The sequence below is a fragment of the Pinus tabuliformis genome, chromosome 5_2 (genome assembly GCF_031772625.1).
Source record: "Pinus tabuliformis cultivar Carrire ecotype Pingquan chromosome 5_2, CPIR1, whole genome shotgun sequence".
Lineage (NCBI taxonomy): Eukaryota > Viridiplantae > Streptophyta > Pinopsida > Pinales > Pinaceae > Pinus > Pinus tabuliformis.
Window position 1 is genome coordinate 1,078,555,077 of NC_142306.1, and position 18,544 is coordinate 1,078,573,620.

Here is an 18,544-nt window from a genome sequence, read left to right on the forward strand (position 1 = left end):
ACCCATGATAATTTATTAACTACTCAAACTCTTCCTACTTTGTCTCATATTCAAAAAAACCCTTCCCATAGAAAATATTTTTATACTTTCACAAATATCACAAAATCAATCTCAAAGCTTTGAAAACACACTAGTCAAAAGTATGCAAATTCTGGTTACCAAATCCATAACTTCCTCACACAATTACATACAATTAACGGATTGCCAAAACTGACACAATTACGAACAATGAACAGAAAGTCAAAACTAAACTATTTGAAGTAATGAAAATAAGACTATAACCAACCATTCATTGAAAGCCAAAACTAAACTATTTGAAGTAGCAAACAATAGTTATAATAAGAATATACTCAATATGTAATAAAAAGTGCCGAGCTCAAATAGAACTATGGTACAGTAAAATCTATCCAATCCAATAATGATCTTAGTTTTGGATTTAATTTTTTGCTACAACTTATGTGGTGATGTGTTAAACGAGATATGGTTAATTAAATAATATATATATTAAATGATTAATAATTAACTAATAAACATTTTTACCGAATTTGGGAATTAGAAACGCAAGGACAAGGTCACAGGAGACTCATGGGCCTTTCCACCAGTCTCCTATTTCCACTTCCAAAATGCAAAATATAGTCAGTGGCCCAACAATAATTACTCAGAATCTCTGTGTCCATTCAGTATTTGCACTGCTACGATCGAATCCGATCTGGAAGCTGTAAGAGGCTTGGACTAGTAATAAAGTCGGCGGATTCGGAGGATTTTTGTGTGGATACCAACTGTGCCTATTTTAAGCAACATCTGCAATTCAATGGGTTCAAAGGCCGTGGAAAACGAGCTGGTGGAGCTCTTCCAGAAGGCGCAGAAAGCCGCGGACAAAGCTGCTAAGGATGATGAATGCGAAGAAGCCGAGGAACAACGCTGCTTAGATGCCCTCAAAGCGCTCCATTCTGTGCCTGTAACCATGGGTATTCTTGTTTCTACTCAGGTCTGATTTATCTTTTATTTTGGGCCACAGAGAGCCCGCAAAGCCTCGTGGTTAACGATTCGGAAAATCCCCATACCTGAATTGAACTTTTTGTGTGATTTTAGGGTTAGGGTTTTTGAAATTTCCATTTGGGTTTGGTTAAGAATGGGCTGCTGGTATTGGTTAATAGAGTCATATTACAATATTCTTGATAATGTTTCTGTATGATCCGGGGCTTATTTCATTATATCATGAGCTCAATCATAAGTAAGTTTTGTATAATGATCAATACAGTCGACCTTAAATACCGGAAAATTGGTTTAGTGAAGAGTTTTGTGTTTATTTGTTTTTTTGTTATCATGTTAAAATAATTTTATACTATTATTTGTATACAAATAATAAATTTTAAGTGTTTTTTAAGAAGGAACATATATATATATATATATATATATAGAAAGAAAAGAGAATATAGATTTTGTGTTCTTTTACGAGGGAATATAGATTTTTGAGAATTTAGAGTATTTTTCTTTATTTTGATGATAGTACTTAATGTAAACTGGGTAGTGTGTCTTTTTATTCAGGTTTGGGTATGGTCCTGTATTCCTAAGGAGATACTCTTTTTCCATGCTACTGCTGCCAGTACGTGGACTTGGCTTCTGAGCCATTGATAGGCTATTTGGGAAACCTCACTAAATTTAGTGCATTTGACCCAGTAGAGATGTTAAGTAAATTTTGCAAACTTAAAGAATATGACACAGACAACCAACTTGAGGATTTGATTTGAAGAACTTCTATATGTAATTTATAACACAATTATTTAAATTAATCCACCAGATTAATCTATGTTTATGTTATTAACCTAATCACAACTTCCTTAGGATGTGATCAATACAGCGCACCCCAAGTACTGAAAATAATAATTTACTAAGCAAATAAACATTCCTAAGATTGTCACTGGGAAGTTTCAGTCTAAAATTCCTCATGAATAACACAGGGTTGGAATAGAATCTGAATGCTTAGCATCTTGAAAGATCTGGTGTGAATGTTGTGAGAAACAATCTTGATTTGCTGTTTTTAACCTGAGTTTGAAGTCTGGTGCGGTGAAAGGAACTATTGACTGTTTTGGCTGTGACCATAAATAAACATAGAAATGGAAATAGAATTGGTAAATTATGTTAAAGAATGACAATAATTAATGTTAACAATGTAATTATCTGAGTAAATTTAGTTTTATAGTTCAAGCAGTTGTGTAACTATAGGGAGTTATGTAACAAAGTCTTGATTTATCTTGGAGATTGCCCAAGAGGCTTGATGTATCTTGGAGAGTCATTCTTCACTTTGGAGCAATAAGAATTTCAATCCCTTGCCCCGTGGAGGTTTCCTTGACACATTCTCAGTGTATTACCACGTAAATACTTTGTGTGTTCTTATTGTGTGATTTAGTTTCTTTCTTGTGAATTTCTTCCTTATTTAAATGTTAACGGGTTCAAATGCAACAAGTGGTATGTCGGAGAGGAATCATCATTAGTTTGAGCAAGACAACACAAGCTGAGAAGGAGAGAACGTACAATGTAGCTAACGAATAAAAAAAAGGTTTTAAGATTGGAAACCACCTTATACGTGCTTCTGAAGAGTAGAGTCGCTGATTTTAAGGAGTGCCGTTGCCTTTTTGAAGCAACCTGAGCCACCAACCAAGAGCAGAGCCGCTCGACGCAAAGCGATCCGAGGGACCCTTTTGGCTTAAAAAAACAAAAAGTCTGTCGCACCATGTGCAACGATTAATTATATATATATATTTATTATTTTTCCTGCCGCTGGTTAAAGAGTTAGAGCCGCTGTTAAATATTTTTTTAATTGTCGTTTTTTGAATGAAGGAGTTGCGCCATTGGTAACGCTTTCCATTTTTTGGTTTTCTCAAGATGCATGTTTGCAATTGAACAATTAAAGAGCCGCCGGTAAGAAGTCGAGAAGGTAAACCAGTAAGCGTGTGCTAAGGGTTTTGAAAGCTTGCAGAGTACATGAAACCATGTTTGACTAAGCCGCATTTCTCACTGTGAGGAGCAAACTAAGCTACTGTTGAGAAAGACGCAACCAAAGCAGAAATTGGAGGTTGCATTCTTGGAGGAGACGAGCCATTGTCCAGTCGAAAGAGGCTGCATTTCTCATTGTGACAGTAAGAAATTCAAAGCAGTCTTGGAACTGAGCGATCTACTTGGGTAATTTTTTTTTTAGAACACTTGTAGCAGAAATTTAAAGAATATTTTTCTTGAAGAAAGAATCCTCTGTAGAATTGTTTAAAAAAGAATTCTGGAGTGTTAATTATCATTATTGGGTTCTGAATTTCCTGTTTAGAGTAAAGAGTTTGAAGTTTTTTGGAATTTCCTTTAAAAAAAAGGAGAAACCCTAGAAACCAGAAGGAAGAAATTTGGGAAAAACCCTAGTTGAAAAGTTCAAGCAAGAATTTTATTAGAAGCATAATTTTTTGAAAGAACCTAGTCATTAATAAAGAAATTTTCTTCTAAAGAGCTTGTGTAGGAATAAATGGTTAAAATGACCAATGCTAAGTTTGAGGTGGAGAAGTTCAACGGTAAGAATAATTTTGCATTGTGGAAACTGAAAATACAAGATTTGTTGGTGCAACAAGGGTTGCACAAAGCATTAGATGGGGTTAAAAAGAATCCTGTTGGCATGACAAATTTGGATTGGGAGGACTTGGATGCCCGAGCTCTTAGTACCATTAGGTTGTGCCTGATAGAAGAAGTTCTCTTCAAATTTGTTGAAGAAACCTCAGCAACATGTTTTTGGGTAAAATTGGAAACATTATATGTGACCAAATCTTTAACCAACATATTTTATTTGAAGAGGCAATTGCATAGCCTTCGAATGAAGGAGGGTGCTAAAATTGCAGAACATTTAAATGTAATTAATATACTTATTTGCCAGTTGTTAGATATGAATGTTAAATTTGAAGAAGAAGATAAAGCTATTGCCTTGTTATGTTCCTTGCTTGAGTCTTGTAATCACTTTGTGACTTCTATCAGTTTGAGCACAACCGAATCTTTGGAATTTGATTTCGTTGTGGGAGCTCTGTTATCTGAAGAAGTACGGAGGAAGTCTAGCATTGAAACTTCCACGCCAGAAGCCATGGTAGCTAGAGGCTGGTCCAAGGAAAGAGGAGAGAAAGCAAGAAGTTATTCCAGATCAAAGTCAAAAGGCAAGAAGTGTAAAGCCAAATGCTGGTACTGCAACAAAATAGGGCATCTCAAGAAAGACTGTTGGAAAAGAAAGGAGTCCGTTGAAAACCCAAAGAAGGAAGCAAATCAAGTTGAGTTAGGTATGATTGATGAAGTTTTATCTGTTGAATTAGGTATGGTAGATGAAGCTTTACTAGTTTGCAATGTCTCTTAGAATTATGAAAATTGGTTGTTAGATTTTGGTGCTTCTCATCACATGAGTCCGCACAAAAATTGGTTCACTTCATATCAAGTTGTGAATGGTAGTTCTGTGTTTATGGGTAATAATGTATCTTTTCAAACTGTTGGGATGGGAAATGTCAGAATTAAAATGTATGATGATACAGTTAGAACATTGACTGATGTTAGACATGTACCTGAGTTGAGAAAGAATTTGATTTCTTTGGGAGTATTGGACTTGGAAGGTTACAAGTTTACAAGTCAAAATGGAGTGTTGAAAGTTTCAAAGGGCGCTCTGGTTGTTATGAAGGAAGAGAAGATTAGAAACCTTTACAGACTTAAAGGAAGTACTTAGGTTAGTGAGGCAACGACTGTATCTGAGAAGGCAGAAGAAGATACTCGCCTATGGCATCAATGGCTGGGTCACATGAGTGAGAAGGGCCTTCAGGTACTGATGAATCGCAAATTGCTTCCTAATTTGAAATCATTGAGTTTGGATTTTTGCAAACATTGTGTATATGGAAAACAATGTAAACAAAAATTTAAAACCGGAAGTCATAATAGTAAAATAATTTTGGACTATATTCATTCTGATCTTTGGGGACCGTCTCCTATTGTACCTTATGGAGGTGCAGTATGCTTTGTAACATTTATTGATGATTTCTCCAGGAAAGTCTGGGTCTATATGATGAAAAGAAAAACCGATGTATTTAATGTTTTTAAACAATTTAAAGCTAAGGAAAGTCTGGGTCTATATGATGAAAGAAAAACCGATGTATTTAATGTTTTTAAACAATTTAAAGCTATGGTGGAAAAGAAAACAGACAAATCAATTAAATGTTTAAGAACTGACAATGGCAGTGGATTTACTTCCTTAGAATTTGAACAATATTGTAAGAATGAAGGGATTGTTAGGCATAAAATTGTTGTCTATACTCCTAAGCAGACTGGCGTTGCTGAACGTATGAATCAAACTCTTATGGAGAGAGCCAAAAGCATTATCAACAGTGCTAACCTACAGAAGGAGTTCTGGGCAGAAGTAGTATCTGTTGCTTGTTCTTTGGTAAACAGATCACCTTCAGTTGCCATTAATTGTAAGTCAGTCTTGCGATTATTCACATTTAAGAATTTTTGGTTGTGATGCTTATGCTCTTATTCCAAAGAAAAGCTAGACCCAAAAGCAAAATGTTATGTCTTTGTTGGGTATGACTATGCAGTGAAAGGATACAGGTTGTGGGATCCTTCTTCACGTAAGATAGTCATTAGTAGAGATGTAACATTTGATGAATCTTCTCTTCTAAAATCAGATGTTGAAAAAGTTGAACAGGAACAGGTATTGCTGAATCAACAAATTCAGTTGGAGGCTAAACCTTTTTCGGAAAGTCAGAAAGGAAGAAGAGACTTCTGAAGAAAAAGGTGAAGAAGATGCAAAGGAAACTGTAGAAGTTCAAGAACCAGTTCAACAACTAGTCACTCTAAGGAGGTCTACAAGGGAAAGAAGAACACCCAAAAGGTATGAAGATTTTGCTTCATCTATTGCATTGATTATTGAAGATGGGAACCTTCTTGTTATCAGGAAGTAGTGGATGATGTAGATAGCGAAAAGTGGAAAAAGGCTATGGACGAAGAAATGGATTCCTTAGACAAGAACCAAACCTGGAATCTTGTAGAACTTCCTGAAGGGGGAAGTGTTGTCAGATCCAAATGTGTGTTCAAACTGAAGCGAAATTTTGATGGAAGTATCGAAAGGTATAGGGCAAGGCTGGTAGCAAAAGGGTATTCTCACGTTGAAGGTATTGACTTTCATGAGATTTTTTCACAAATCGTAAGACTTGTTTCTATTAGAACTGTGCTAGCACTAACTGCATTTCTTGATCTTGAGTTAGAACAGATAGATTTTAAAACAACTTTTCTTCGTGGAGATTTGGATGAAGAGATTTATATGGAACAACCAGAAGGTTTTGTATAAGGTCGCAACAGAAGGTTAGTTTGCAAGCTTAGGAAATCATTGTATGGCCTGAGGTAGTCTCCCAGGGAGTGGTACCAGAAGTTTGATTCCTTCGTGTTGAACCAGAACTTTAATAGAAGTGATCATTGTGTATAATTTAAGAGTTTCAATGGCATATTCATTATCTTGGTCATGTATGTTGACAATATGCTTATTGCAAGCAAAAGCATGGAAGAGATCAACAGGTTAAAGGCTTAGCTTTCTAGGACGTTTGATATGAAGGATCTTGGAGCGACAAAACATATCTTGGGCATGGAGATACATAGAGACAGGAAAAATGGAAAGCTCTTGTCATCATAGCAGAAGTATGTGGAGAAAGTACTGGACAAGTTCATTATGAAGAATGTGAAGCCTGCTAATGTTCCATTAGCTTCCCATTTTAACCTTCGGTTTTGAGTCCTAGAACTGATGAAGAAAAGAAGTATATGTCTCGTGTACCATATGCAAATGCGTTAGGCAACTTAATGTATGCGATGGTATCTACAAGACTTGACATTTCACATGCAGTTGGAGTTGTCAGTAGGTTCATGGCAAATCCAGGAGAAGAACATTGGCGAGCAGTGAAATGGGTGCTTTGGTATTTGAGAGGCACAAGTGACCATTGTATCATCTTTAATGGTAGTGAAGGTTCAGTCTGCGGATATGTGGATGTTGATTATGCAGGTGATTTGGACAAGAGGAGATCTACTACAAGATATGTTTTTACTCTTGTAGGTGGAGCAATTAGCTGGATGTCAAAGCTTCAAGAAACAATTGCTTTGTCCACTACTGAAGCAGAGTATATAGCTGCTTCAGATGCCTGTAAAGAGGCAATCTGGTTGAAAGGTTTACTTGATGAGATTGGAAGGATGCAGGAAAAAGTGAATGTATTCTGTGACAGTCAGAGTGCTATTCATTTGGCTACAAAAGCACATTGATGTAAGGTACCATTTTGTAAGACATGTGATCGATGGCAACAAAGCAGTTCTTCAAGAAAGTCCTTACACCGGAGAATTGTGTAGACTTGTTCGCAAACCTAGTTTTAGTAGAGAAGCTGCCATGGTGTTTGGATTCTCTTGGCTTGCAGAGGAGATGACGAATGGGCATGGGCAAGGGATTAGAAAAATTGTTGCCAAGGTGGAGATCGTTAAAGAATGATAACAATCAATGTTAACAATGTAATTATTTGAGTAAATTTAGTTTTACCATTCAGGCAGTTGTGCAACTATAGGGAGTTATGTAACAAGGTCTTTGTATTAAAATGGTGATTGCTTGAGAGGCTTGATGTATCTTGGAGAGTCATTCTTGACTTTGGAACAATAAGAATTCCAATCCCTTGCCACGTGGAGGTTTCCTTGACACACTGTCAGGGTTTTACCATGTAAATACTGTGTGTTCTTGTTGTGTGATTTATTTTCTTTCTTGTGAATTTCTTCCTTTTTTAAATGTTAATGGGTTCAAAAGCAACAAATTATATATTTTTTAAAATATAAAATTTTCTAACAAAATTCCTGATTTGAATAAAATTTGAATATGGCGTGAGTTTAAAAGAAACAATTGGTTGGTGTTAACCCGAGTTTGAAGTTTGGTGCAGTGAAAGGAAATGTCGACTATTTTGGTTGTGTGATCCCATATATATTATATATACACAATTAAGCACACAAACATACATATATTCCTTGGATCATAGTATAGTGTTTTGGGTAATTTTTGTGTGATATGGGATTTACTTTGTCAGTACGTTAAATTTTTTTATATGGTATGATCAAAACAATAGATCTCAAATATTGGGAAAATGTTTGGAAATCAATATAATAAATTTCAAATATTTTTTTTTTGTTATATATATATATAAAACAATGTTGATAATATCGGTATCGGGAAAATATCAGCGAGGGTCCAGAAAATATCTTATCGGCAATATCGGCGAAAATATCGGCAAATATCGGCAAGCATAAAAAATGCATAATATATTCATTTTTTTTTTCAGATTTTTAAACATATAAAGCAATAACAACATGAAATAAACACATTGGCACATAAATATGAAGAAAACACTGATATATATGATGTCAAATAGAAATGATATATCAAAGGCGATACCAAATTGTGCTAATCCCTGATAATTGTCCATTCAAGGACTCAAATGTGGAGAACCAATACAAAATAACATCACATATAATAATAAAAGTATCTCATCATCATGAGTTACATGTAGCATAACAAATAAAACTAGCAGCTATCTATCTACTGCCCTCTTCCCCTTTTATGGGAAAACATGATGGGCTTTTTGCCAGGCCTGCCCCTAGTAGTAGAAGGCCCTGACACTGCCTCTGCACCTAATGTCAAATAATGAGTGCTAGGCATGGAGCTATGCTCTCCTATATCTATAGCAGATGGTGTTGATGTTGATGCTCTCGCAGTGTCCTCCTCCTCCTGCTCCTCCTGCTCCTCCTCTAAGTGCCGCTGCTTCTCTGACTCCGAGTCCTCCTCTTGCTGCCCTTGCTCTAATGGATCATCTGCCACTGGCTCTAACCATGAAGGTGACTCCTCCAATATGGGCTCCTGAGACTCCACCCTCCACGGAGACAATACATCAATATTTGTTAATTTTTGGTATGTTCTATGCTAGAGCAATTTATTTAAATTTTCACAGTTAGCAATCACATCAACATTACGATAAACTGCAGATAGAACATAAATATAATATGCAGAAGACAAGCCAAGACAAGAGGACACAAGATATGGCGCGAGCCAGGGACAAACCCCACAATGTGTGGGGAAACCCTTTGATCAAATCTTCTTTTATTTTCCAAGTTCAGCAGAGAGAGAGAGAGAGAGAGTACATTTACAACAGAAGTCAACACTTTGACTTATCTAGATCTATCATAGATCATTTCGTATAGCGATGAGATCAGTTGAAGACATTCTGCTTCAACTGATTCTCAAGGTGACTCCTTCACCTATCATCGTGCTGCATTTGGTCTTATAGATGCACCACTGCATACTACCTCATGCGGCTGTCCATGTCCATGATCTTATCCATCATAACACTGCTCAAACTAATGTGCATCATCATCATGTTGCTGCCCCTGCTAATGTATCATTGTGCTGCCCATGCACATGATCTCATAGTTCTGCCCATCATGCTACTGCCCATGCTCCATGTATTCGTTGTACAGCCCATCCACAATATATCATGTTGCTGCCCAAGACTGCGTTATATATATGTGTCCAGCGTATATATATAACTTATGTACTATAGCATATATTGTCCAGTGATTACTGCCCATCGCATGTACAGTCTAGCGTATATATAAATACCATACATATAAAGACCACATACATATTAAGACCCTATATGCAACTGGAGCAAGATCATACATATTGAGAACCTGTTATATAACGTTGATGCCATACATCTTTGTATCAGTTTACACACCAGAGCAATATCATATACCATCACAGTAGTGTGATCATATGCCATTATAACCAGGGATGTCATGCGAATGCCATACCACATTAGATGACTACCCAGCGTATGATTGCACAGCGTATACATAACTCCAGCTACACCTCAGGACTGTTGTATTATCACTGCGGTTGACTATGTCCTTTATTACAGCGTCCACCATTTATCTTACAGCGTGTAAGTTCCTTGAGAACAACGCACATATATATATATATATATATATGTGCTCCATAATCATGCGAATGCCATACCACTTGGCATCCTCTACGTGTATATAGATAACCTTTGCGATGTGTACAGGACCTCTGCATGTATATGTATAACCTCTGCGATGTGTACAGGACTGTCCAGCGAATGTATATAACCATAACTGCAATATATGACATGACTGCCCAGCGTATGATTGCACAGCGTATACATAACTCCAGCTACACCTCAGGACTGTGGAATTATGACTGCGGTTGACTGTGTCCAATCCTGACTGCATTGATGCACTGTGTACCACGCTGCTAGACGGAATCTGATATATTACAAGACGAGACTGTCTCAACATGACTGCACCTAAACATGGTGCAGTCAATACCCTTTTATGACTGCGGCTAGGTTAGAACAGCGTATGACATATATTTCTTTTGCGTATGAGATATCTCCATTTGACAACGTATAGGTGTCTCGGCTTGCTGCATAGATCGACCTGCGGCTAGGGCATCACCATAAGGCCAGCGTATCTTTTGGTTCTCTCCTTCCAAAAACCCAGACGTGGAGAGGAGATCACCTCAAGGATACATGTTCAAAATGACATCAAATACTCATCTATTTATACTAAAATGAGGATGATGAATAGACACGTCGGTTGGGCTTCTAGAGCCTACATAAGCGTTGGTCGGCTTGATAATAATTACATAAACAAAATAAATTCATATCTCCATAAATACTTATCGGAATCGGATGATCTTTGGATCAATCCTACACCTCTCGACAAGAGGGATCCAATAAAAATATCAGATGCCATAAATAAACCGACCCACATGGAGTTTGGCCCTAGTTGCCAATTTAACAATATTGTCTAAGGAAATGGCATCTGGATCCACTGGTGATTCTATTTGCCTCACTCGAAGTCGGATGTTGTAATGCACATACACCAAATCGTTGAGGCGTGCGAACTCCAACCTGTAAGAGTGTCAAAAAAAGTAATGAGTCTTGACTCTTGACTCTTGACACTTGAAGGTCATAAATTAAAAATAAAAAATTACAATAAGTGTAATTGCTCAACTGAAGGCTTGAGTTCAAAGTTATACCTGTTGCGCTTTTTGGCGTGTATTTTCTCAAATACACTCCAATTGCGCTCACACCCTGAAGAGCTACATGTTTGACTCAAGATTCGTATAGCCAATTTTTGCAAATTTGGTGCCCTTGCACCATAGCTTCGCCACCAAATATCTACAACAAAATAATGAAATAAAAAATTCAAAAACTTAAAAGTTAAAAGTTAAAAGTTAAAACATAATTAAATTCAAATTTCTAATTTCTAATGAGTGATGACTTGTCACTTACGTGGCATGAAGAGGGCCCTTTCCCTAATGGCATCATCAAAGCCAAATAGGCCAACACAATCCTGACAACACTGTACCTCGCGCTTGATTTTGCTACGAAGCTCAGAATCAGGTACCATCCTCTGAATACAGGAATGGAGCCCTTCCATCACCTCGCCATCAAAATCAAAGTTGCATTTGTATGAAAATGCAGGGTTGAGGAAGAGTGCTGCTGCATGAATGGGTCGATGAAGCATCCCTGTCCACCGACTATCGATCACATCCCATAAGATCATCTGCCTATCAAGGCCAGCAGAACCCTTGTCTGCATAATAGGAACGAATGGCCTCCTTGGCCCTATCCATGCCCTCATACAAATAAGGCATTGCAGGCTTCTCTCCATCCACCAATCTAAGAACCGTTAGTATAGGTTCTCTAACTGCACATGCTTCTTGTACTCCACGCCAAAATGTCTCAGAGTACACCATTTTTGCAATGGCTCTCCCATCAGGTCTCCTGCTGTATCTACAATTACGCCAATCATCAGACACACATTTGCTTCAACTCGAACTGACATCGAAGCAAAGACTGAAGAGTAATAAAGGTTGTGGCAAAACGTGTGATGGCAGGACGCCGCAACTCCTTGTTTCTAGTGAACCTCCTCATAAGGCTAAGAACAAAAGCATGGTTATAAATAAACTTGGGGATGCTCCTAGCCATATCAACTGCCTCCTTGATGAAGGAGAGTTTCCCCATATCCTCAAGCAACAAATCAAGACAATGCGCTGCACATGGAGTCCAGAACAATGTGGGATGCCTCTCCATAAGCATTCTGCTGGCAGACACATAATTAGCTGCATTGTCTGTTATGACTTGCACCACATTCTGCACACCAATCTCCCGAATGAACCCATCTAACAACTCACATATCGTTGTTGCATCTTTGATATGTTCTGATGCATCCAACGATTTAATAAACATGGTACCTTTAGGACAATGTACCAAGAAATTTAGAAGGGTCCTACCCTTCCTATCTGTCCAACCATCAGACATCACTGTGCATCCAGTGACTTCCCATGTCTTTTTCAACTCCGCCAATCTAGAGTTGATGTCCTGTTTTTCTGCTTGAAGAATTGGCCCCCGCAACTCCTCATATGTGGCACTTTTGTACCCTGGGCCCACAACAGCAATAGCATCACACATTGGCTGCCAAAATGGATTGGTTTTTGTGATGCTGAGAGGTAAGTCGCTCCAAAAAATACACCTCCCCATGACTCTATTTGCTTCTTGCTTCTCCTTTTTTTTAACAAGCGATTTTATGCCAGGTTGTGCTCCAGCTCCTGTTCGTGGAACAAAAAATGATGACCTCGCATTCACACTAGCAGTAGCGCTAGCATGTGATGGTGTGCCAGTTGTGGAGCCCCTCCCACTAGGGCCAGTAGGGCCACTACCCTCAACATCAAAATCAGGAGAAGATATCCCGAAAGATCTACCTGCACGTTCAGCTTTGTTTCTTTCCGCCTCTTCCTTCTTTCTGTCCTTTTCTTCAATTGCCTCAAGAGCTTTTTGTATAAGCTCCGGACTAGAAACTGTACAAATGCCAACATCATGTCCAGTGAGTCTAGCAAGATGGTATTTCAGTCGTGTAACCCCACCTGTCATCTTGGTCCCACACAATTTGCATGCAAGATATGCACGATTTGTCCCACCATCAGGGATCCCATGCTCCCAAAATGGGTCCAAGGTTTTTGGCATATTTGTATTTTGTAGTGGGCTAACTCAAAAGGAAACCTACAGCACCAAAAAAAAATTGGAATTAGTAACTTAACTTTACAAAATACAAACTCAAATATATGGACTGATATTTAATAATTTTAATTTTATATGCTTCCCCGTGTTGTTAATTTTATATGGACTGATATTTAATTTTTTATGCGGTTTGGAACCATCATTAGAGCAGCATTAATTTAACTTTTAAGGTGTAACTTTGATCATTAGGAGTCATGACAATATTCAGTCTGGTAATTAGGACAGAAATTCAGATAAAATGACAGGAGGCAACACTGAAATGCTGTAACTTTTAAGGTCTGGTAATTAGGACAGAAATTCAGATAAAATGAATTTCTTCAAGCACATTCAGCCTCTTATAGATCTGTTTCTCTAAGTCATTGGAGAGCAGTAGAATCTGGTCATAATCTCAGCCTTCAGGGATTGCTGTTCTGTGTTAAACAACTTATGAACTTTTTTTTAAAAGAATTTTGTAACTGCTAGCTTTGGATATAACTTGTAATGGTTAAAGCCTAAAGGTGTTGGAGGCTTCAGTTACGTTATTTTCTAGACTCTCAGGCATATATTCATTCAATAAACGTAACGTGTATATTCACTGTTCAATATATATTCTCCAGCAGTTCCCAAGATTTGCTTCCTGTCACATGATTGACATGAAACATATATATTATAACATAATATGTTATAATTTTGGAGGGTTTCAAGGGAAATCTTCTATCCAGTTTCGATTCCTGTGGGTTCCTTTGTCGAGCATCAGCCCTCACCAGATGCATCAAATTGTGGAAACAATAGAAAGTGACTTTTCAGGAACATTTTAAATGCTTCCCATATTTTGTATAAACCAAAGGTAATGTGGTTTTGTTGTTCAAACTTCAGACGTAACGTATATTGTATATTGATTCTTGAACGCATATATTGAAGGTATTCAGCATATATACAAGGCATATATTGAAGGCATAGCCATATATTGTAATTTGTAAGGCATATATTGAAGCCTGAAGGTACCTGTATCAGACAGCGCCCCAATGGAAAACGACAGCACCCCTCAAACCCTCGGGCCTCCTTCGAAGTTCGCAGCAACCTTCCAGCGCGTGAAAAACCAAAATGACTTAACAGAAAGCGGAAAAATTCATTTATAGAGCACGCGCGTAATTTTTTTAACCGGCTCCCGCGATATTTACAATCGTCGCGCGATATTTTCGAATTTATCGCCGATATTTCGGATTTCTCGCGCGATTTTCAGACTTGGAAAATATCGCGATATTTTAGTGCCGATATCTCGTTTCCCGGAAAATAGCGCGATATTTACGAATATCGCCGAGATATCGGCGATATTATCAACACTGATATAAAAGTTGTGATTATGCTAATAACATATATTTAGAATATTATATATCAGTTTAGAACTATCTAACTCCGAATCTATTATGTGACGCGAGGGATCAAATCTCTCGAGGTGCAATTTTTTTTTGGATTGTAGAACTTGAGCATTGGTTTGCACCTCGAGGGATTTCATCTCTCTCAGTGCATGATATATTCAAAGAGATGGATCTAGACTAGTTCCAGTTGCGGGCAACAATGTCACATTTTCGAATTATTATTATTATGTTTTCAAATTATTATTATTATGTATATGTTTGAGATGAACTTCATACTTTGAAATTTACATTTTTATTATATATTATATATATATATATATATATATATTTGAAGTTCTAAAACAATGATATGTTGCCATGTTTTTGTGTAGTCTGGGAATGAATATAATAATATTGATCAACACAATAAATTTCAAATTAAAAAAAAATCGTTTAAAATTGAAAAGATCTCCAATAATATTGTTTGGCTTGCAACGCGAACTCTTCTCAATATCTTACAAAAGTTGTGACTGCTAATAACATACATCCTTGAATATCTTATATATATATATATTTTTGTTTGTTTGTTTGTCAAGTTGTTTGTGGTCCTTTATGTTTGACCTTTGGCTTGAGAAATCGCGACCACCGGGCATCTAATCCGTCAAAGTCACCCGGGGATTGCACCCTGCCTGGGCCACACCAGCCCTAAGTTGACTGGATTTTTTAGGGATGTCTACTCCTAGCACAGGCACAACCACCCCCGTGAGGTTTGAGCCTGGGTCGCCTTGCTAACGAAACCCATCCTCAATTGGTTGTGCTAGTGAGACTTGACGGATATCGTATATATATATATATATATATATATAGTTGTGTATTAATTTCTTGGATAATATAAGAATATTCATGACTAAGTTTTCATATGGTCTAATGATAAATCATTAAGCATGGTTATAACTTTTGTAGGATATTAGTTGATATAGGGGATTTCAAATTAAAGCTGAAAAAAAATGTAAATTATAATTGTATTGATAATTTTAAATATTTATAGTTTTATTTGTAAATATTGAGTAAATTGGTTTAATGAATAAATATGGTTTTTAGTGGATTTAATGGTTAAGAGCATATGTTTCGTCTTGAAAGGTCATAGATTAAAATCCGTAAGAAAATAATATATACGCCTTTTAGACTTTGTAGACTTTGGTAGTGACATTGCTAAGGTGGGTCCTTATCCTACAAACAAGAAGTCTTATATACCAATTTGATGTTTGACTTGATTATGACCTTAAAATTATATTATTATTATTATTAAAGAGGTATGAAACTTGGCTCTTTGGGATGACCAAGTGATTGGTACAATGGAATATTACCTCTTCCATCTGGTTTTCCATCTGGTTTCAAATCCCACAAGGAAATCTTTTGTGATCCTTGAGTAGCTTGGCCCACCCAAATCATTCTAACAGGTTACAGATACACCATAATAAAAAAAAAGAAAAAAGAAAAAAGAAGATATGAGACTTAAAATGCAAATTACACAATTTTATTATAATACCACTGTTAATTCGTAGTTTTCTCGTAAGAAACACATGATTGGAATAAAATTGGAATGCTTAGCATTCCAACATGATTGGTTTGGACTCTGGTCAATGGAACTGTTGACTCACTTTGGCCGTTTTTGGATTGTTTTAATAATAACAACAAAAGAACGGGTACTGGCATGTCCATCATACTCTCAAAGTCGGTGCAATTTTCTCCTGCAGTTACTAGTTCCATTATAGAGGCTGCTAGTATGCAGGATGTAATTTTACACAGTAGGATGTCTTAGCTCTAGATTGTTTATGCCTTTACGACAACATCTGGTCTGGTTGCTGCACTTTTGTGGTCGGTAAGTCAAGATTATGCTTTTTAAGAAAACTGCGGTACATTATGTGATTACTTATTTTTATTGAATTGAATTATAATTTAGCTTGTGCATCATTGCACCTGCTTGCAAATTTTGTCTTCTAAAATGTTCAGTGCTGCATTAGTGCAAAATGTATTTTATGGTTAGGAATTTTTTTACTCTTAATACACATTTTATTAAAAAAATTGAATCTCTCACATCAAGTTGGGAGTTAGTCTGCAACAATGGTTCTTTTGCCATTTCACATGCCTGTCTGGACGGCTATTGTGACCTGCATTCCATTGTTGTCTTTCATCGGTGGCACTTCTTTTTGACCTGTAGCCTTTTTTCTTATGTATTAGTTTATGTAAATAAGTTACATATCTGCAGAAAACTCGCAATTTATTTTACGTTAAAGTAATTTATTTTGTGTAGATTTATTTTTGTTTTACATTTTTCTAACTGTTATTTTAGTTTTTTCCCCTTAATTTATTTTTAATACAGAAACACTTTTAAAAATTCAGCTGTACCTTGAAAATCTAGCCTTGGTTAAAGCTTTCAAAGTTCACTGATTTTCTGGGTGCATCTTTGGAAGTTTTCATGGTCTTTTTTTGCCAACTATTATCTCCATTTAAGACAAGGTCAGGTCAGGTCAACTTGAGATGAACCTTTTATCTTGCGATTGTTTTGTGTTCTTGTAGCATTGTTTTTTTAAATAAATGATAGTGACTTCATTTTGTAACGATATCTCAATTATCAGGTTGGTAAACGTCTTCGGAATGTCACAAAGCATCCTCGTGAAAAGATTCGTACTCTAGCTGTTGAGTTACTTGATGCTTGGAAGAAGGTTGTCACATCAGAAACTGTTCCTAACAATGGAATCAAAGCTACAAAGGTGGAAGGTAAACAGCTCAAATCTGTTAAAGTTGAGGTCAATGCTAGTAAGGGAGAGTCTGTTAAGGTTGAGAAGAAACCCATGATAGAGGCAGAATCCATTAGCAGTAAGAAGGCGCCATCCTCTTCAAATGGCCCTCCAAAGCTGACAAGTATGATTAAGTGTAATGATGCACTGCGTGACAAGTTTCGTGAGATTCTTTATGAGGCTTTGTCCAAAGTAGCCAGTGAAGCTGAGGGCGAGGATCTGGCAAGAGTAAATGCATGTGATCCAGTACGAATTGCAGTTTCTGTTGAGACAGTAATGTTTGAAAAATTAGGGCGGTCTAATGGAGCCCAAAAGTTTAAGTATAGGTCTATCATGTTCAACCTGAAAGATGGAAACAATCCAGATTTGAGAAGAAGAGTTCTTCTTGGGCAAATCAAGCCAGAGAAACTTATTGTCATGACAGCAGAAGAAATGGCCAGTGATAACAGAAAGCTTGAGAATAAACAGATCAAAGACAAGGCACTTTTTGAGTGTGAACGTGGGATGAAACCCAAAGCCACAACAGATCAGTTCAAGTGCGGTAAATGTGGCCAACGGATGTGCACCTACTATCAATTGCAAACAAGAAGTGCAGATGAGCCTATGACTACATTTGTCACATGTGTAAACTGTAACAACCATTGGAAATTCTGCTAAGTTCAAGCCAGATTGACGGGTTGATATGTTTGCCAGAGTTGGGCTCCAGGTTTGCAAGATGCAGATATTGTCTATTCCTTGCTAATTAAACTTTAATTGACACCGTTGATTGAAAATTGAGATTTGTGGCATATTCACTAGAGGGTAAGTATAGATGATTTGCCAGGTTTTCTAAGATCCATGCAGTAACTGCACATTATAATTTATTGTATTCATCTAACAGTTCTATGTATGACCAAAAGGGTGAGGGCATTCACAGTTATACCCGTGCAATGCTTGTCCCCATTTTCTCTGTTTAAGCTTTTTAAAAGGATGCTTTTCGATAATGAAACTTGAAGATATTTCAAATATTTTGCATTTGGTTTTCACCCCATATGAGGTCTTTCCAAGCATATACCATCGTATTGAGCTTTGGTTGTAATAATTTAATTCTATAAATGATGTGGTTGATATACAATTTCTAAAATGTGCATACATTTCAATCAGAAAATTGATATAAGAAACAGAGGGCATTTCTCACCGTCTTGGTGAATTTTTTTCATGGTCTATGATTGCCTCTTTTTCCATTT

General features: G+C 36.9%; 2 protein-coding genes across 2 annotated transcripts; one reads left to right on the forward strand and one right to left on the reverse strand.

The window, feature by feature from the left end:
* The first annotated feature begins 550 nt into the window (after window positions 1–550).
* LOC149162979 (transcription elongation factor TFIIS-like) lies at window positions 551–18,332 on the forward strand. The gene is made up of 2 exons (XM_089437474.1): window positions 551–988; window positions 17,157–18,332. The coding sequence occupies exons 1-2, from the start codon at window positions 812–814 to the stop codon at window positions 17,973–17,975; spliced, it is 996 nt and encodes a 331-aa protein (XP_089293600.1). The 5' UTR covers window positions 551–811; the 3' UTR covers window positions 17,976–18,332.
* On the reverse strand, window positions 10,448–11,887 carry LOC149162980 (uncharacterized). The gene is made up of 3 exons (XM_089437475.1): window positions 11,394–11,887; window positions 11,138–11,279; window positions 10,448–11,009 (listed from the first exon to the last, which is right to left on the reverse strand). The coding sequence occupies exons 1-3, from the start codon at window positions 11,857–11,859 to the stop codon at window positions 10,841–10,843; spliced, it is 777 nt and encodes a 258-aa protein (XP_089293601.1). The 5' UTR covers window positions 11,860–11,887; the 3' UTR covers window positions 10,448–10,840.
* Window positions 18,333–18,544: the final 212 nt, after the last annotated feature.

Bases quoted from the DNA above. Each gene is read 5' to 3' on its own strand.
- LOC149162979 (XM_089437474.1), top strand. From the start codon at position 812: ATGGGTTCAAAGGCCGTGGAAAACGAGCTGGTGGAGCTCTTCCAGAAG. The intron at 989-17,156 runs GTCTGATTTATC...CTCAATTATCAG, and splicing joins GTATTCTTGTTTCTACTCAG to GTTGGTAAACGTCTTCGGAA.
- LOC149162980 (XM_089437475.1), bottom strand. From the start codon at position 11,859: ATGGTGTACTCTGAGACATTTTGGCGTGGAGTACAAGAAGCATGTGCA. The intron at 11,280-11,393 runs GTAAGTGACAAG...ATTTTGTTGTAG, and splicing joins AAGGGCCCTCTTCATGCCAC to ATATTTGGTGGCGAAGCTAT. The intron at 11,010-11,137 runs GTATAACTTTGA...ACACTCTTACAG, and splicing joins CACGCCAAAAAGCGCAACAG to GTTGGAGTTCGCACGCCTCA.